At 43.9% G+C, this 20,964-nt stretch overlaps 1 protein-coding gene across 7 annotated transcripts in view; it reads right to left on the bottom strand.

Annotated features, from left to right (window-relative positions):
• Positions 1–214: 214 nt before the first annotated feature.
• The window catches only part of PXYLP1 (2-phosphoxylose phosphatase 1), an 82,046-nt gene continuing 61,296 nt past the window's right edge, over positions 215–20,964 (bottom strand). For all 7 annotated transcript variants that reach the window (XM_061167712.1, XM_061167711.1, XM_061167716.1 and 4 more), the window contains 2 exons: positions 7,343–7,482; positions 215–2,572 (listed from right to left, as the gene is read on the bottom strand). In XM_061167712.1, coding sequence (XP_061023695.1) covers positions 1,635–2,572; positions 7,343–7,482 — 1,078 coding nt within the window. In that variant the 3' untranslated portion in view covers positions 215–1,634. The remainder of the gene's footprint in view (positions 2,573–7,342; positions 7,483–20,964) is intronic.

The following is a 20,964-nucleotide window of genomic DNA, read 5'->3' as shown; positions in this document are numbered from 1 at the left end:
TGTAGCCCCTCTGTGGCCCAGGGTAGGACTCCGTCCCTCCCGGTCACCCTAGCAGGCCCGGCTTGGCCTATTGCTAGTCACACTGGGCCTCCCTTCCCCATGTGTACTGTAGAGTTTTCTAATTTAAAATGCTTTTATTTATTAAAAGATAAAACAATTAAAACTCACTTGAAACAGAGTGACATAGGTACAAACCATGAGTTACATGTATGAGTATTCTTCAAAAATTTATTAATAGAAACAGATGTATTCAAATGAAACACTGGACAAAAACAGACAAAAAAGGCTGGAATGGCAACGACATTGGAGAATCTCACTTTACATTTCTTTGCACAGAACTAGCACCATTTTAGGCAGAAATCACAGATTTAATTATAATTGCTTCTAATGTATAAAATACCTTATAAAGATTACTTAACTATCTAGTAACAAAGTTCTTCCAAAAACTTATTTAAAAATCAATCTGAATTTACCATTTGAAATTGACGAAAATGGTTTAAAAATTGATCCAATTCTACTGCTTGTCAAAGGGAATGAGCCATCATTAGTTTTATTGGGAGAAAGTGCCTGAATTCAGCTTCTGGTTCCCTTCTAACCACCAAGCAGATACAGTAAATTGAATATTTCATAGGAATAAGAGCACATCTAAAACTGATCTTAGAAAATATTTTCCTAGACTATAAAAATACTAAATGGAATACAAAAATTTCAGCATGTACAGCAAATAGACTACAGCAGACAAATATTGAAGACATACTCGAAACTATCTTATACCACAATCATCATGAACATCAAGTATTATTCTAATAATTTTTTTATGATTCATTCTGATTCAATGTTTGTTTCCCCTCAAGTTTTGTTATAATGTCAGATACAGAACAGATTCTGTGTTTCTAGCAGAAGTTACTGGAGGCACCACTGAATAATTCTGGGTATTCAACTGGTTCTCTCAAAAAGTGCTGAAAGTGCAATTGTAGAACAGCCTGTTTCTTAGAATGGGGGTCAGCAAACTAAACCCTCAGACTACAGCTGGCCCACTGCCTCTTTTGTGTGGCCTGTGACAGCCACGCTGAACTCATTCGTGGGTCATCTGTGGTTGCCTTCATGTTACAAGAGCAGAGTCGGGCAGCTGTGACAGGTGCTATAGGTGGCCTTTTGGTCCAGAGTCTATATTTACTACCTGCCCCTTAATGGAAAAAGTTTGCCCACCCCTGTTTTAAATGAATCACTTCAGGAAACCATTCACTGAAAAAGGACAAGGTGAGGTTGTCCCAGATGAAGAGGAGGTTTGGCTGAGGTTTGCTGGTTCCATCACACAGTACCAAGGCAGATCAAAAGAATACACATTTGAATTGGCAACTTTGGGCACTGAAATATTATTCTGGCATCCAAGCAAAGTCTAGCTGGGATAAAGTACCTTCCTTTCTCTGTGAACTGACCACTGTGTACCAAGTCACTTACGTACCCAATTACAGCAACATGCTCCCTGTTCAACCCCAAATCCATGTGGGCCCCAGGCATGATTTCCAGCCTTTAAAAACTACCTTGTACCTTTAGCAGCCGACAGAACTAGAAGCGGACCTTCCCCATCCCTTCGAATTGGCGTAGACTCTCGGCGCTGCATCGTGTGCCTGTTAGAATCCTTCCCTGTGACATGCTTCATAATAACTGGTACTACCACCACCCAGGGCCACAAACATGTCCTTTTTGATGAAGCGGACTAAATTTTCGAGGGGACACATGGGCTTGGGAGACCGCCTGTGGTGGTCCTGGCAGAATGAAGTGTGGAACGTGATGTCAACACCGTCATAGAGGATCCGGACGGAGTGCTCACGGGACTTCTCCCTGTCCTGCCAGAGCTCAAAGACCAACCTGGCCGCAAACCGCGGGAACCTGGCTCCCGGAAGGCCCAAGGCACTGAGAATCGGGGCCAGAGTAACGTCGTGAGCGGAGTAGAGAGTGAAAAGCCCCTCCTTCCTGCCCTCTGCTGTGTGCTGCATGCGGCCGACGGTTTGGTTCAGGATAGGGTGGGCGCCCAGCAGCGCGTACCCCAGGTACAGCTTCTTCTCCTGCCTCTCTCTCTCATCCTCTATCTGATGCGTCTTGATCACCTTGAAGTGGTCCATGGTGATACAGCCGTTCTTGGTGCAGGGGAAGCTGACGTTGTGGCAGAAGAGGCAGAGCAGGGAGTCTATGGGGTTGGCAGCCCGGAGCTGCTTGGTGGGGATGTCCACGATCCGGGCCATCTCCTCGTAAGTCCTGTCTAGCTGCCTGTTATTCAAACGTAATAGGTACTGCCGACGCTGCTCCTTCTCCAGGTACTTGTTCCTCAGTGGGCAATAGCAGTTCCCAGAGCAGAACAGAGCACTGGGCTGGTGCCTAAAATAAACCTTCTTCCAGTCAAAATCTGGCAGAAAGCCATAGAGCAGAGCCAGCCCACTCTGCAGCGTCCGGCTCTTGCCGGTGGTCTCTAAGTGAAGCTGCTCTGCAGCCCAGTCACTCGGCAGGAGCTTGTGTTTCTTCAGGTAGATGTCCCTCAGCAGCTGGCCGTTCTGCAGGTGCTGCACGACCCCTGAAACACAAGAGCGTCACACGCTTGCCTCACCACCAGCTCAGTGAAAGGGCCAGCCAGGGGAGTCGAGGCTCGCCCAGTGCTGGAAGGCTTCAGACACTGTATGGTTACACCCTCGAGCCTGGCCCCCACTGCGAGGGACCCTCAAGGGGCTCCCACCAGCATGTGAAGGGATTACACACAAAGGGATGAGCAGAGTGGGGCCCTGTCCTCTGGACCCACGCCTTTCCATCTGTCTGCCTCGATCCCTCTGGAGGAGGGCTGTGACTGGTGGGGCTCAGAGGTAAAACCAGCCTGCTGGTGGAGGTGCAGGAGGTAATGGAGCCTAAGGAGAGCTTTCTCCCTCCTGCCCAGGGACAAATTGTTCCTCAGAGTGCCTGGGAGCTCACAGAAATCAGTCAGGCAAGGAGAACAAGCCATATCCTGGCTGCCCAGTTCCCTCCTTCATGCCACACTCCCTACTTCCCCAGCCCAAGGCTCTCTGCTCACTTCCTGGGTCCATTCTGCCCAGTCCTGCCCTTTAACCTGCCCATCAGCAACAATCCTCTCCCTGCACAGATATGGAATGATCTCCCAGGTACCTAGATGGAATATTTGGGGGGGGAAAAAGCAAATTGCAGAACAGTGTGTTTACTATGCTCCTTTTAAATAAAAATGAGGGGAAAAATAAGAATGTGTATAGGCAGCTGTCTGTGTTTTGTATAAAGAAACTTTGGAAGGGCGCACCATGGTTATCTGGGGGTGACAGGGGCACAGAAATGGGGGGTGGTGGTGACAGAACAGGGATAGCAGCATGATTTTTAAGTTTCACTTTAGTAGTTACAGTTTTGAACTACACACAGGAACTATGCCACAGTACAATTAAAAACAAAACAAAAACAAACACTGAAAAAGCCTTATCTTCAAGTAGGAGAAGGCAATCCAAGATAAGAGCAAGCTCACCCTCCAGCCAACAGGATGTTGGGATGGCCTTTAAGTGTGAGATCTGAGTTCCCTGAGAGTGTAAACCTCGGGCAGGCCCTGTGACCCATGATGCCACTTATGCAGATGCCCGACTGGTCTGCAAAGCCCAACCACAAAGACAAGACAACTTCAGGCTGAAATGTGTGGGACAGAGGGAACCGTGTTGGCCCAGGAAGGGGAACAGCTCAGGGGGAGAAAAAAAATCATGGAGGCTATCTAGGTCCTACTCTGAACGAAGAGTATTGACAGCAGAGTCCCCTCAGAGATCTGCGCTGGGACAGGTCTTAGCATTTCCAAATGACTTGCACAGAGGGGCCAACACCCAGAATCTGTGTCTGGCCCCCAGTTCCTTCTGGGCCCACCCAGCATTCTGAGGCCACCTATGCTTACTGTGCACCAGACCTTTCTCCTTTAATCCTCACAAAAACCCAACAAAGAAAGCAAAAGGAAACTGAGGCCCAAGCCATTCACAGTTAAGATATGGCCGAGCCAGAACTCCAGCTCCCATCTGGGCCCAACCTGTGCTCTTAGTCCTGGCTCACGTCACCTCCTCCCTACATGTTCAGGCTGAAATATTACCTGTTCAGGGTGCCTCCTCCTCTCCAAACACAACTCGCATCTTCACAACCTGGTTCCTGCCCTTCCCTTTCTCTCCCAGTGAAATGCTCATCCTGACTCCAATACTATAATTCCTTTCTGTCCTTCTCTTTCTCCCCCAGGTGGAATTAATCATTCCCTCCTGTTCACACAGACTGCTGGACTTCTGAGGCATTCACTGCATCTGCCGAGCCTAGCATGTGCTAGAACTGTGCTCAGCACTTTACACACACTATCAATGTGTGTATCAATGCAACTTGCCACCAGCTTTGTCGGGAATATGTTACACGCCCCACTTCACAGGTCTGTTTACTCCAAAGCCTGTGTTATTGTCAGAACCTGCAGCTCGCAGCAGCACCCTCGGAGGCTTCCATGCGCTGTGCCATCCAGCTGCCCTCCTCCCCTACACACGGCAGCTGCTAAAGCACCTGGGACGGAGTGGACGCTAACGATCAGCTGCATCTTACGTGGTTCCTGTGAGGTCCCCAAAGTGTGCACTCATAAATGACTATTCTAACAGCGATGCAAGATTTCAAACAGGAGGTAAAAGTGACCATTAGAAGAGACCAAGGGGATAGGAGCAAACTACCACAAATAAGATTTCTAGGGTAAGGCTAGTTTTAAAAAAACAATGATGATAATAGGTCAATTGGAAAGAAAGATGGGGATGAATAAACTATTTGATGCAATTACCCTAACCTCCCAGCCAGTTGATGGACACTGACCCTCAAGGACACCATCAGATTGTCTCAAGAACGTGAATGTATAAGTTCATCTCTACATGTGGCCAGGACTGTCTCCATTGACAGACACACAGCAAAACCACAGCGGCAGGGACAGTCAGCTTTTTTATCGCTGAGACCAGTCTCTGGAGGCCTAGTCATATTCTTGCCCTTAGAGTCTGTGAGTCATCCTCAGTCTTTATAATAAATGTCCTTTTTGGGAGGGGCCAGAGTTGGTTTCTGTTACTCACCACCAGTCGTTCTCAGCAAGCACAGTTCTGCCCTCAGGGAGGGTTTGGGTTGTCACAATAACACGGGGAGGAACACTGCTGACCCGTTGTGGGTGGGGGCCAAGGGCTAGACAGCCTTCACAAGGAACTGTTCTCTGTTCCGAATAACTTTTGAAGTACAAGACATTCCCATATGTGAAAATCCTTGAAGTTTTAATACTTCAATTTCAAAACTGTTTTTTTTGTGTCCACAGACATATAGCCATTTTTGTATAACATTAACATCTACTGAATTTTCCAGAAATAAATTAAGGGGCATCTGTCTTTTGTTTTGATCACATTTGTCAAATAAATCATGTCCTGATATATGGGGTATTAAGAGTCATCAATGCACATCCTTTGATCATTCTGCATTTGTAGCTGTCACCACACCCATCTACACTTATGTGCAAGCAATTGATTACTTCATTTTCTTTTCTAACAAAGGTGTGCTCAAACATTTATACTGAGATATATAGAATTACATAATAAAATCATTTCCTTTTGTTTCTACTTCATATTATAGGTAGGATACCTGATATAACTGTTTTGTAAAATTATGTATATAGAATGGTTATATTTGAATTTCACTTTGGGATAGTTCAGGGAGCACCACAAAATACTTGTTAATAAAAGGGGGCTCTGGTTCTGGTAGGAGGAGGACTCCTATTTTTATTTACTTGTTTTTTAAATATTTATTCATTTGGCTGCTCCAGGTCTTAGTTGCGGCATACAAGATCTTCAGTTGTGGCACGTGGGATAGAATTCCCTGTTCAGGGACTGAACCTGGTCTCCCTGCATTGGGAGCACAGAGTCTTAGCCATGGACCACAAGGGAAATCCCAGGACTCCTGTTTTAAACTAATGCAGAGTTTGTGCACATGGAACTAATTAGCAAAAGCTTTTGACAAAACTCCTTATTCAAGGCTAGTCCTCCAGAGCCTTCATCTTGCCCCACTTGGTCACTTACTATCTTCTCCCCAGTAATAACAGTTTTCAAAACATGGGGAAACCATTGGGGTTTGATGGACCTTGTTTCCATCAAAGCTGAGGTCCTAAGATGCTGGTGGATCAAGAAACAGAATATGGCCTATAGGTCATCCTGATTCCTCCAGGAAGACCAGTGACCACACAAAGGTCCTCTGAGGTCTCAGACTGAAGAAGTAGAAAGCTGAAACCTTTTGGGGGCACCAGTTCTTTCTCGTCCCAACCCACAGTTAACTCACCAACCTATGCTGACAGTGAACTGGCTGCACAGCAGTATGAACAGGGCTGCAGAGGGAGAGATGGCTTTTGTGAGGAACACACTTGCAGACTCCATGCATGGTGGGGCTCTGCCATATGCATGTCCCTCAGATCTGGGGCATTAAAACCTTTTAGCTGTTTTGTCTGAAGTATCTGAGAACATGGGACTGGTTACATACATCATGGCCTATCCACAGTGGAAGAAAATGCAGCTATCAGAAATTATGTTGTTGATGAACATTTATTGGTAGGGAAAGATTATCACGATATATTATTAAGTGAAAAAGTGGGCTACAAAATAGTGCTCAGGAAGATACAACCTGTGAGAATGAGTGTGTGTGTGTGTGTGTGTGTGTGCGCGCATACCCACGACTGCATAGATATTAACACAAGAAGAAAGGTTATTAATTTCTTTGGTGAGATTATGAGTGCTTTAAATTCATCTTTCTTTTGCTTAATTGTCATCCCTACTTTTTCTTCCATGAATATATATATTTTTAATAATAGGAGAAAAGGCTATTTTTAATATTTAGAAATCAGACGGGACTTCCCTGGTTGGAGCAGTGGATAGGAATCCACATGCCAAAGCAGGGGGCATGGGTTTGATCCTTGTTTGATCTGGGAAGAACCCACATGCCTCAGATCAACTAAGCCTGTGCTCCACAACTACTGAGCCCACACATGAGAACAGTCACTGAAATGAGAAGCCCGTGCACTGCAATGAAGAGTAGCCCCCACTTGTTGCAACTAGAGAAAGCCTGCACACAGCAATGAAGACCCAGTGCAACCAAAAATAATAAATATATTTTAAAAAAGAAATGTTTAATGAGATATCTTGGTGGGCTCACAGCTGCTTGAGGTACAGTGCTGACTCACCCTCATGCCCACAGCGTCTCACCCGAGGCCCCGCTGCATGCGTCCACCACACACGGGATTGGGCGGAAGAGTAAGTGGAAGAATGGTCATTGCACTTACCTGTCTGTGTGAGCTCTCCCATCTCACACAGCTGGTGACTGGAGTAAAGAGGCAGCGAGTGCAAGGGGCTTTCGAAAGAGGCTCCAGGTCCTTTTGACATGTGACTCACAAAAGCCTCCAGTTTAGAGTGATACGGCTTCCTAAAGAAACCACACAGAGTTAGCGGTCAATGTGCTCTGAAAAAGTCCACAGATTTCAGCTGCAACAAGCAGTATCCCAAGTGGGCCATGCCCTTTCTCACCTGCAATAATAGTACATTCCAATCTCATGATTACTCGCCTGCTGACACCTACATATAAAACGCCCACTCTGTAAGGCCAGCCTGAGCCCCTGCCATCTCTCAGAGTGCCCATCATTCTCAAGCCCTGTGGGGGTTAGTGCTGACCTCACGCACTCTGTTCCCCACACCGACCTTACCAGGCAGCCAAGCCTAGATTGGTGGTTGACCTCGATTTCTCCCTCCCCTGCCCTTGCCCATGTGCCCTCCTGGGCTGCTCTGCTCCTCTCTCCTGTCCCTGCATCCCTGAGTAGGTTTTGGCCCAGAGAGCTTTTGTCTAGATGGCGTGGGCTCCTCCTCGACCTTCCTGCAGCCTAATCTCGCCTTCTTCACAGACAGTGAGGTCAACACAGGAGGCAACCCTAGCTGTCACCGCTCCGTGCCACCTTTCCAAGGAGCCTCATGTGGCCATTAGTCTACTCTGACCCTGCCTCACTCTGAGGCCCAGGGCTCCCCAATGCTGTTCTCTGGCCACGCGTAGCATCTGCCTTCCGTACCCCACACCTGTTCTTGCACCGTTCCAAGACTTTCCACATGCTGCCTCTTCCTCCTAGAAAAGGCAACCCAACTTTCACTGGGGTAACCTTTAATCCTTAACTTAGGTGACCTCTGGAAAATCTCTTGTGAAGAAAATTAACTGATTAGGGTAACCCATATCTCTACAGCTCACTATGCATTTTGCACATATGGTATCTCATTGCATGTGGGGTGATAATAAAGAGTGGAAAAAAATAGGTTATTTATGAGATCTTATGAAATTTATAATATTATTTATATTTCTGCCGTGAAGTCACATGTGGTAAATCAAGATTTATCAGTCTAATCACAAATACACAATTTCCCTGAATAATGAAATGACCTATGAATATATACAAACATTTTCTCTGAATAATGAGATGACCTATGAATATACACACCTTTCCCTTGAATAATGAAATGGCCTATGACTGTTCATACATTGTCCAGCTGAACAGAGGTGGACAGATAGAGCAGTTCCCAACTAAGCTAAAGCAGCATGAAAAGAAGCGAAGATAAATTGTTTAATGGCAGACCCCTGCTGTCTGAAAACCTAATTAACTTGGGCAATGCTTTTACAATGGCTGCCAAAATTGGTTTATTATCTTTTGAAAACATAAAGCTAAAAAAAAACCCATTACAAAAATATGTTTTAGGGAATGCTAATCCTGACATACAGTATATAGTCTAATAAATCACCCCGTATTGCTACAAGACATTACGGCTTTCCATAAAAACGGAGGATGTTATTTTCCCTGAGGCTGAAACACATATATATTTGCAAACTGGGAAATAAAATGTCCAGACTGATAACGAGGCTGCCGAAACGAATCCACATAAACAAAGGCTATCTATCAACAGGAGTCAAATATTCTGCTCCAGGCCATTATTTCAGGTTGATGATGTTTGAGGATCTAAGAAAGCTTTGCTACCAATTTTAGAAATGAAATTTCCCCACTGAAAGTGTTGGCTGGGAGGTCCTAGGTTTTCAGGGAATCTGATTGGTTAATGATGCATTAATATCTAAGTGTATTCATGGAAACCTGTTTTTGATATGGAAAAGTGACAATTCATGAAAGAAAAACTTCACTTACGGATAATATAACAAAAGACTGAGTCTTTTAATCAGGAAGAGGACCAGGTAACCTGAGTACTTGGGCCTGTCCTGGATCTGAAAGATCAGGCCCTGAGGCCCCAGACTGAGCAGCTGGCATCTGTCTCCTGAGAACAGATATTTCAAGATAAAGATAATGGCAGGAGCAAGAGGGAGTGGAGTCCTGCTTGGACTAAAGATAAAGAGACCACGTATTACTCTTTCTTGAGGTCAGAGACCCCCAAACTATGCATGCAAAGAAAGGATCCTTAGGAGAGGGGGTGCTAGGCCATAATATGTTCTGTCAACTTCCCTGAGACCTCTGCGCTGGAATCTATCTTGGCTAAAAGATGCACGTGCACACACCGGAGGGCCCTTAGCCAGATCAATTATGGTTTTAAAGCCAGACACAGCAAGATGACTGGCCGGAGGAAACCCAGAACTGCCTCCCAAAGCACAGGACTCTCTCTCTCTCTGTGAGCCAGCTCATGCTTCCTCTGCACATATATTCTCTCTTAATAAACATTTTAGTTGTCTCACTACTTTTCATCTCTTTGCTGAATTCTTCAAAGCAGACAAGAACCAGAGAGCACGGCAGCCCAGATTCAAACCCTGGTAGGGGAACTCAGATTCCTGCTTCAAGCCATCACAGCCGAGGCCACCCCACAGCCTCCCAAGATCAGTTCTTCCCACCTCATATACTGCTCCATCCCTGGAGTTGAGAGGGTCCCTAGCACACAGTAGATAAATCAAAAACACGTGTAAGTGAATTCAACTGGGAAGTGCCCCACACTTAGATGCTTTAAGAAAAGTCCAAGCCTTCTATAATCTGTAGCAATGAATATAGAAAGTTCCCATAGTTTATTAATATATCCAGATTTCGATGGAAATATTAAAAACAAAGGCAATTGTAAGTGAGCCTTAGTTATATGATAGACTCTCTTTGGTCAAATTTTAGTCTCCTCTGAACCCTCTTCCCAACCAGGTCTCGATCTTTGGATTTATACCTGTCTTTGCATTGCCCATTTTTAGCAAAAATCCTGCTCAGTCAGTGTAGCCAGAATCCCTCACTCTTCCTTTTTTCTTTGCTGTGCTGGGTCTTTGCTGTGATGCAGGCTTTTCTCTAGTTACAGTGTGAGGACTTCTCATTAAGGTGACTTCTCTTGTTGCAGAGCACAGGCTCCAGGTAAACAGGCCCAGTAGTTGTGGTGCATGGGCTTAGTTGCCCCGAGGCATACAGGATCTTAGTTCCCTGATCAGGGATCAAACCCACGTCTCCTGTGTTCTTTACCATTGGACCACTAGGGAAGCCCAGAATCTCCCACTCTTGGTATCTGATCACCCTTGCTACCTGATCAAATTCCTCAACCCCAGTGGTATCTGATCACCCTGGTCTGCTTTCATCAAGAATCCTTAACTAGAATCCCCTCACCCCGATGTGTCCTCATAGTAACTCTCCCTCGACTGACCCCCACCCTGCTCCTTGGCTAAAAAGCCCCACTTGTCTATGCTCTATCTGGAACTGAGCTCAGTTCTGTCCCTGCTGTATTAACTCCTCAATAAGATCTGTTTTTACAGCTTTATCTGCTCTTCAGCTCTGGTTTTTCTTTAACAGTTAGATACTAAAAACTATTCTCTGCTTCTTGGGAACTTTGTTAGATCCCATTTTTGAGATCCTAGTAGTAAGTAGCGGAGAAGGCAATGGCACCCCACTCCAGTACTCTTGCCTGGAAAATCTCATGGATGGAGGAGCCTGGTGGGCTGCCGTCCATGGGGTCGCTAAGAGTCAGACATGCCTGAGCGACTTCACTTTCACTTTTCACCTTCATGCACTGGAGAAGGAAATGGCAGCCCACTCCAGTGTTCTTGTCTGGAGAATCCCAGGGACGGCAGGGCCTGCTGGGCTGCCGTCTATGGGGTCGCACAGAGTCGGACACGACTGAAGTGACTTAGCAGCAGCAGCAGCAGTAAATAGAGTCACATGACTAAGTATTTGCCAGTGGAATGGAAGGATGTATGCGAATCTGTGTTTAGGCTTTCAGATCATGGGTGTGCCCCCTCCACACTCTCTTCCTTCCCTCTGGCCATGATTCAGGCATCCTGGCAACCCAGGTTCAGTCAAGTACACATCCCTAGGGCATGGTGGGAGCAACAACCTAGAAGGAACCTGGGGCCCTGAATGATCAAGTAAAGTAAAATTATACAACCTGGAATACTCATCTCAGACCTTCACGCAAGAGAGAAACTTCTGTTATTTAGGCAAAGCATTCTTGGTTCCCCTTTTCATTTTCTACAGCAAGTCCCCTACATACGAATGAGTTCTGACAGCACATTCATAAGCCCAACAAAGTTAGCTTAAGAAGTCAGCTAACACAATCAGCTATATAGTAGTGTACTGCAATAGGTTTATAATACTTTTCACACAAATAATACATAAAAACAAATGCAAAAAATAAAGACTTTTCACCTTACCATACAGTACCTTGAAAAGTAAGATAGTACCAGCTACATCACCATTGCTCTTACTCTTGCTTCCAGACATCCTGGGCTTGAAATAAAGCTACTGTACCACTGTACTCTATACGGTACTGTGAAGTACACAAGAGCACACCACCTGGATACGCGGCACACACACGACAGTGTACGGCAGACATGTGAACGAACTTACATGATTGGACATGTGAACACATGCTCATGTCTTCAAAAATTTGAAACTTAAAGGTTCATATGTAGAGGACTTACTGTTTTATTTTTTGGCCATGCTACACAGCTTGCAGGATCTTAGTTATCTGACCAGGGACTGAACCTGGGCCCGTGGCAGTGAAAGCAGAGTCCTAACCACTGGCCCATCAGAGAATTCTCCTTGGTTCTCTTTATTATAACAGCATGCACAAAAATGACTGTATCTGTGATGATGAATTTTTCTTCAGGAAATACCCATGTTATTATATTCTCACTGGAAATCTACTTTCACATTGAAAATAGAAAGAGCCAGCAGTGCTACCATCTTAAGCCTTCAAACTATTTGCTTCAGAGTTCTTATTTACATTTTATATACATTTTCACAGCTATTTATTACACAAAGCTCTAGACAGAAGCCCTAAGGCTAATCCACACGTATATAAGAAAATGTATTGTGCTTTAGCCATCATTTGAGCAATCACTGAGTTCTGCACAGACTAGTAAGACAAGCTGAGAGAGGTATAAGACCAGTGACACTGTTATTCAAAAAAGCAATTCAAAAAAGCTTGCATGGCTGGAAACCAGAACAAGTTCATGCCACAGATTTTTACAGTTTATGCCAATTAAAGAATTTATTATTTTATGTTATTAATAAAGTAAAATGCTAAAAAAAGATAAACTTAATATACTTTTATCAGGCTTTGGTTTTCTGGGCTTTTTTGCTCTATCTGATGTGATTACCCTCCCCACTCCCCCTTCCTGAAACTCTCCTTCCTCAGCTCTTATAACATCGCTCTCTTGCCTTCTTCCTTTTTGCAATTTCTCTATCTCCTTCAGGGACACTTCTTTCTCTTGGTGCTATAATTGGCTGGTGCTCCTAGGACTCTATTTTTGGCCCATTCCTCACTCCACAGGCTCTGTGTGTGACACCATTCAAGCCCACAGCTTCAGCTACCGTTTACATGCTGAACTCTCAAATCAACCTCCACCTCCCTGCAGGACAATGTTCCTGAGCCCCACAACTACTCATGAAGAGGCAGCTTCCACCATAAAGACTCTGAGAGTCACGGGAGGTGTCCTTGTAAAGGGAAACATTGGGGTGTTTGGCTCCTGCTGCTGTCAGCTTGGTGCACCCCCACCTGCCAGCCCAGAAGTCTCCTTCACCAGATGGGAGTAATGGGTGCACTTTAGAATGCTCTGCCTCGGGCTTCCCTGGTGGCTCAGAGGTTAAAGCATCTGCCTGCAGTGCAGGAGACCCGGGTTCGATCCCTGAGTTGGGAAGATCCCCTGGAGAAGGAAATGGCAAGCCACTCCAGTATTCTTGCCTGGAGAATCCCACGGAGGGAGGAGCCTGGTAGGCTACAGTCCATGGGGTCGCAAAGAGTCGGACAGGACTGAGTGACTTCACTTTCACTTTCAAATCTAAAAAAAAAGGTATATGTAGAATGCTCTGCCTCAGAGGAGGCTATAAAATTAATAACTCGTGAAGATGAACTGGCCCCGGGAACGCAACAGGCCCAGCTGGTGACCCAGATCCACAGTCCCAGAGGACAAAGAGACCCAGACTGGGTCCCCTTTGCTGGAACACCTCCTCACTGTTATGCGAAATGTGTGTTTCTAATGACAAGTCAACATTTATTGTTATAAAAGATGGAATTCATTAAATGCCATTAATTAATTAAACATGTATATTCTAACCCATGTTCTAGAAAAGATTGAAAGTAGCTCCTAAAAATACAGAATATGGACTAAAATAGACCTTCCCTGATGGCTCAGTGGGTAAAGAGTCTGCCTGCAATGTTCGAGACACAAGAGATGCAGGTTCAATCCCTGGGTCAGGAAGATCCCCTGTAGAAGGAAACGGCAACCCACTCCAGTATTCTTGCCTGGGAAACCCCAAGGACAGAGGAGCCTGGTGGGCTACAGTTCATAGGGTCACCCAGAGTCGGACATGACTAAGCGACTAAGCATACACAGGGCACACATTCTATCCACTTTCTAGAAAAGACTGAAAGTAGCTCCTAAAAATACAGAATGTGGACTAAAATAGTAGAACAAGGCCAAAAAGTCAAGGCCAAAGGAAATGACGCAGAGGTGGCTGGGGCAGCTGGTTCCTGGGAACTGCGCCTCTCAGGTGGGAGCCGCAGAAGTGGCCTCGTCATGGGGTCCTGCCATTGCTGTGGCAGAATGAGGGGCCCTGGGACCTGACCTGGTCTTGTGACCACAACCACTCAGAGAGGAAAAAAGGCCAGGCCTGGGAGACTCCAGGCTGCTGCAGTGAATGAAACACCACTGCTCAAATTCTCAGCGGGGACAAGGTTCTGAGCTTTACTCCATCACCGCAGTTAGACCTCACAGGATTTCACAGCCGAGGCTCAAATCTACTATGATAGACTCATGAGAGGCAATGATGACCTGTGATTCTCACTGGGCTTCTGAATTCATTCTGCAACCAACCCAGTCCAACAACCAGGCTCGGGCTGGGCACCAGAGATATAGAAGGAGTAAGACCCAATGCCCTGCAGAGTCAGTGGTGTGGGAGGACAGAAACGAAACAAGGATGCTGGGAGGAGAGCCTGCTGGTAGGGAGGAAGCAAGCCTGCTGCCCAGCGGCCCCGCCAAGTGGGCTCCTTCCCTGGGAACAGCCAGGTGACCCCAGAGCCCTCAGGGTGCCCAGGGGCCTTTCAGCATCAGCTGATTGGCCTGGGGGCAGACCCACTGTCCCACCTGAGAATTTTTTTTTTTCAATTATTTTTATTAGTTGGAGGCTAATTACTTCGCAACATTGCAGTGGGTTTTGTCATACATTGACATGAATCAGCCATGGAGTTACATGTATTCCCCATTCCGATCCCCCCTCCCACCTCCCCCCCACCCCCAACCAATTCCCCTGGGTCCTCCCAGTGCACCTCGCCCAAGCACCTGTCTCATGCATCCCACCTGGGCTGGTGGTCTGTTTCACCATAGATAATATACATGCTGTTCTCTCGAAACATCCCACCTTCACCTTCTCCCACAGAGTCCAAAAGTCTGTTCTGTACATCTGTGTCTCTTTTTCTGTTTTGCATATAGGCTTATCATTACCATCTTTCTAAATTCCATATATATGTGTTAGTATGCTGTAATGATCTTTATCTTTCTGGCTTACTTCACTCTGTATAATGGGCTCCAGCTTCATCCATCTCATTAGGACTGATTCAAATGAATTGTTTTTAATGGCTGAGTAATATTCCATGGTGTATATGTACCACAGCTTCTTTATCCATTCGTCTGCTGATGGGCATCTAGGTTGCTTCCATGTCCTGGCTATTATAAACAGTGCTGCGATGAACATTGGGGTGCACATGTCTCTTTCAGATCTGGTTTCCTCAGTGTGTATGCCCAGAAGTGGGATTGCTGGGTCATATGGCAGTTCTATTTCCAGTTTTTTAAGGAATCTCCACACTGTTCTCCATAGTGGCTGTACTAGTTTGCATTCCCACCAACAGTGTAAGAGGGTTCCCTTTTCTCCACACCCTCTCCAGCATTTATTGCTTGTAGACTTTTGGATAGCAGCCATCCTGACTGGCGTGTAATGGTACCTCATTGTGGTTTTGATTTGCATTTCTCTGATAATGAGTGATGTGGAGCATCTTTTCATGTGTTTGTTAGCCATCTGTATATCTTCTTTGGAGAAATGTCTGTTTAGTTCTTTGGCCCATTTTTTGATTGGGTCATTTATTTTTCTGGAATTGAGCTGCAGGAGTTGCTTGTATATTTTTGAGATTAATCCTTTGTCTGTTGCTTCATTTGCTATTATTTTCTCCCAATCTGAGGGCTGTCTTTTCACCTTACTTATAGTTTCCTTTGTTGTGCAAAAGCTTTTAAGTTTCATTAGGTCCCATTTGTTTATTTTTGCTTTTATTTCCAATATTCTCAGAGGTGGGTCATAGAGGATCCTGCTGTGATTCATGTCGGAGAGTGTTTTGCCTATGTTCTCCTCTAGGAGTTTTATAGTTTCTGGTCTTACATTTAGATCTTTAATCCATTTTGAGTTCATTTTTGTGTATGGTGTTAGAAAGTGTTCTAGTTTCATTCTTTTACAAGTGGTTGACCAGTTTTCCCAGCACCACTTGTTGAAGAGGTTGTCTTTTTTCCACTGTATATCCTTGCCTCCTTTGTCAAAGATAAGGTGTCCATAGGTTCGTGGATTTATCTCTGGGCTTTCTATTCTGTTCCATTGGTCTATATTTCTGTCTTTGTGCCAGTACCACACTGTCTTGATGACTGTGGCTTTGTAGTAGAGCCTGAAGTCAGGCAGGTTGATTCCTCCAGTTCCATTCTTCTTTCTCAAGATTACTTTGGCTATTCAAGGTTTTTTGTATCTCCATACAAATTGTGAAATTCTTTGGTCTAGTTCTGTGAAAAATACCGTTGGTAGCTTGATAGGGATTGCATTGAATCTATAGATTGCTTTGGGTAGAATAGCCATTTTGACAATATTGATTCTTCCAATCCATGAACACGGTATGTTTCTGCATCTGTTTGTGTCCTCTTTGATTTCTTTCATCAGTGTTTTATAGTTTTCTATGTATAGGTCTTCTGTTTCTTTAGGTAGATATACTCCTAAGTATTTTATTCTTTTTGTTGCAATGGTGAATGGTATTGTTTCCTTAATTTCTCTTTCTGTTTTTTCATTGTTAGTGTATAGGAATGCAAGGGATTTCTGTGTGTTAATTTTATATCCTGCAACTTTACTATATTCATTGATTAGCTCTAGTAATTTTCTGGTAGAGTCTTTAGGGTTTTCTATGTAGAGGATCATGTCATCTGCAAACAGCGAGAGTTTCACTTCTTCTTTTCCTATCTGGATTCCTTTTACTTCTTTTTCTGCTCTGATTGCTGTGGCCAAAACTTCCAAAACTATGTTGAATAGTAGTGGTGAGAGTGGGCACCCTTGTCTTGTTCCTGATTTCAGGGGAAATGCTTTCAATTTTTCACCATTGAGGGTAATGCTTGCTGTGGGTTTGTCATATATGGCTTTTATTATGTTGAGGTATGTTCCTTCTATTCCTGCTTTCTGGAGAGTTTTAATCATAAATGAGTGCTGAATTTTGTCAAAGGCTTTCTCTGCATCTATTGAGATAATCATATGGTTTTTATCTTTCAAGTTGTTAATGTGGTGTATTACGTTGATTGATTTGCAGATATTAAAGAATCCTTGCATTCCTGGGATAAAGCCCACTTGGTCATGGTGTATGATTTTTTTAATATGTTGTTGAATTCTGTTTGCTAGAATTTTGTTAAGGATTTTTGCATCTATGTTCATCAGTGATATTGGCCTGTAGTTTTCTTTTTTTGTGGCATCTTTGTCTGGTTTTGGAATTAGGGTGATGGTGGCCTCATAGAATGAGTTTGGAAGTTTACCTTCTTCTGCAATTTTCTGGAAGAGTTTGAGTAAGATAGGTGTTAGCTCTTCTTTAAATTTTTGGTAGAATTCAGCTGTAAAGCCATCAGGTCCTGGGCTTTTGTTTGCTGGCAGATTTCTGATTACGGTTTCGATTTCCTTGCTTGTGATGTCTCTGTTAAGATCTTCTATTTCTTCCTGGTTCAGTTTTGGAAAGTTATACTTTTCTAAGAATTTGTCCATTTCTTCCAAGTTGACCATTTTATTGGCATAGAGCTGCTGGTAGTAGTCTCTTATGATCCTTTGTATTTCAGTGTTGTCTGTTGTGATCTCTCCATTTTCATTTCTAATTTTGTTAATTTGGTTCTTCTCTCTTTGTTTCTTAATGAGTCTTGCTAATGGTTTGTCAATTTTGTTTATTTTTTCAGAAAACCAGCTTTTAGCTTTGTTGATTTTTGCTATGGTCTCTTTAGTTTCTTTTGCATTTATTTCTGCCCTAATTTTTAAGATTTCTTTCCTTCTATTAACCCTGGGGTTCTTCATTTCTTCCTTCTCTAATTGCTTTAGGTGTAGAGTTAGGTTATTTATTTGGCTTTTTTCTTGTTTCTTGATGTAAGCCTGTAATGCTATGAACCTTCCCCTTAGCACTGCTTTTACAGTGTCCCATAGGTTTTGGGTTGTTGTGTTTTCATTTTCATTGATTTCTATGCATATTTTGATTTCTTTTTTGATTTCTTCTATGACTTGTTGGTTATTCAGAAGGGTGTTATTTAGCCTCCATATGTTTGAATTTTTAACAATTTTTTTCCTGTAATTGAGATCTAATCTTACTGCACTGTGGTCAGAAAAGATGACTGGAATGATTTCAATTTTTTTGAATTTTCCAAGACCAGATTTGTGGCCCAGGATGTGATCTATTCTGGAGAAGCTTCCGTGTGCACTTGAGAAAAAGGTGTAGTTGATTGTTTTGGGGTGAAATGTCCTATAGATATCAATTAGGTCTAGCTGGTCCATTGTGTCATTTAAGGTTTGTGTTTCCTTATTAGTTTTCTGTTTAGTTGATCTATCCATAGTTGTGAGTGGGGTATTAAAGTCTCCCACTATTACTGTGTTACTATTAATTTCCTCTTTCATACTCGTTAGCATTTGCCATACGTATTGCGGTGCTCCTATGTTAGGTGCATATATATTTATAATTGTTATACCCTCTTCTTGGATTGATCCTTTGATCATTAAGTAGTGTCCTTCTTTGTCTCTTTTCACATCCTTTATTTGAAAGTCTATTTTATCTGATATGAGTATTGCGACTCCTGCTTTCTTTTGTTCTCCGTTTGCGTGAAATATTTTTTTCCAGCCCTTCACTTTTAGTCTGTATGTGTCTCGTGTTTTGAGGTGGGTCTCTTGTAGACAGCATATATAGGGGTCTTGTTTTTGTATCCATTCAGCCAATCTTTGTCTTTTGGTTGGGGCATTCAACCCATTTACATTTAAGGTAATTATTGATAGGTGTGGTCCCGTTGCCATTTACTTTGTTGTTTTGGGTTCACGTTTTTACAACCTTTCTGCATTTCCTGTCTAGAGAAGATCCTTTAGCATTTGTTGAAGAGCTGGTTTGGTGGTGCTGAATTCTCTCAGCTTTTGCTTGTCTGTAAAGCTTTTGAATTCTCCTTCATATCTGAATGAGATCCTTGCTGGGTACAGTAATCTAGGTTGTAGATTATTCTCTTTCATTACTTTCAGTACGTCCTGCCATTCCCTTCTGGCCTGGAGGGTTTCTATTGATAGATCATCTGTTATCCTTATGGGAATCCCTTTGTGTGTTATTTGTTGTTTCTCCCTTGCTGCTTTTAATATTTGTTCTTTGTGTTTGATCTTTGTTAATTTGATTAATATGTGTCTTGGGGTGTTTCGCCTTGGGTTTATCCTGTTTGGGACTCTCTGGGTTTCTTGGACTTGGGTGGCTATTTCCTTCCCCATTTTAGGGAAGTTTTCAGCTATTATCTCCTCGAGTATTTTCTCATGGCCTTTCTTTTTGTCTTCTTCTTCTGGGACTCCTATGATTCGAATGCTGGGGCGTTTCACATTGTCCCAGAGGTCCCTGAGGTTGTCCTCATTTCTTTTGATTCTTTTTTCCTCTCTGCTTCATTTCATTTCCTCCATTTTATCTTCTACCTCACTTATCCTATCTTCTGCCTCCGTTATTCTACTCTTGGTTCCCTCCAGAGTGTTTCTGATCTCATTTATTGCATTATTCATTTTTAATTGACTCTTTTTTATTTCTTCTAGGTCTTTATTAAACATTTCTTGCATCTTTTCAATCTTTGTCTCCAGGCTATTTATCTGTAACTCCCTTTTGTTTTCAAGATTTTGGATCATTTTTATTATCATTATTCTAAATTCTTTTTCAGGTAGATTCCCTATCTCCTCCTCTTTTGTTTGACTTGGTGGGCATTTTTCATGTTCCTTTACCTGTAGGGTATTTCTCTGCCTTTTCATCTTGTTTAGATTGTTGTGTCAGGAGTGGGCTTTCTGTATTCTGGAGGTCTGTGATTCCTTTTTATTGTGGAGGTTTTACCCAGTGGGTGGGGTTGGACATTTGGCTTGTCAAGGTTTCCTGGTTAGGGAGGGTTGCGTCGGTGTTCTGGTGTGTGGAACTTGATTTCTTCTCTCTGGAGTGCAATGGAGTGCATGAGTGATGAGTTTTGAGATGTGTCTATGTGTTAGGTGTGACCTTGGGCAGCCTGTATGTTGGTGTTCAGGGCTATGTTTCTGCATTGCTGGAGAATTTGCGTGGTATGTCTTGCTCTGGAACTTATTGGCTCTTGGGTGGTGGTTGGTTTCAGTGTAGGTATGGAGGCTTTTGGACGGTCTCTTATTACTTAGAGTTCCATATAGTCAGGAGTTTTCTGGTGTTCTCGGGTTTTGGGCTTAAGTCTCCTGCCTCTGGGTTTCAGTTTTATTCTTCCAGTAGTCTCAAGACTTCTCCTACTATACAGCACTGCTAATAAAACTTCTAGGTTTTGGTGAAAAGATTCTCCACCGTGAGGGACACCCAGAGAAGTTCACAGAGTTACATGAAGAAGAGGAGAGGGAGGAGGGAGATAGAGATGAGCAGGAGGAGAAAAAGGGGGACTCAAGAGGAGAGAGACAGATCTACGCAGCTGTCTGTTCCCAGAGTGTTCTCCGTAGCCCAGTCACCCACAAAGATTCACAGAATTGGATTGGGAAGAGAAGGGGAAAGGAGGAAATAGAGGTGTTCTGAGGTAGAAAACAGAGAGTCAAGATTGGGAGAGAATAATCAACACACTCCTGAATAAAAATGGGAACTGAATATTGGATTCTTAAATGTCCACAATTTATATCATATACTCCTTTCGAAGACAATGGGTTGCTTTTCTGGGTGCCTGATGACCTCAGCTAGCGATCAGAAGTTGTTTTGTGAAGACTGCTCTGCGTTCAGTTATTCTTTTGATGAATTTGTAGGAGAGAAAGTGGTCTCCCCGTCCTACTCCTCGCCATCTTGGCTCCTCCCCCCCACCTGAGAATTTGAAGCCCAGAGAAAGGCAAGCAGAAGCTAAGAGCTGCCCACTGGAGCAGGGTACCTCCCACAAAGCCTTTGAGGCTGATCTGGGTCCAGCCATCTCAGAGGCCCAGTGCTCCATCTGTCT

Source organism: Dama dama, chromosome 19 (genome assembly GCF_033118175.1).
Source record: "Dama dama isolate Ldn47 chromosome 19, ASM3311817v1, whole genome shotgun sequence".
In the NCBI taxonomy this organism is placed as follows: domain Eukaryota; kingdom Metazoa; phylum Chordata; class Mammalia; order Artiodactyla; family Cervidae; genus Dama; species Dama dama.
Note: the sequence above shows the minus strand (reverse complement) of the source record. Positions and strands in the feature narration are given on the sequence as shown.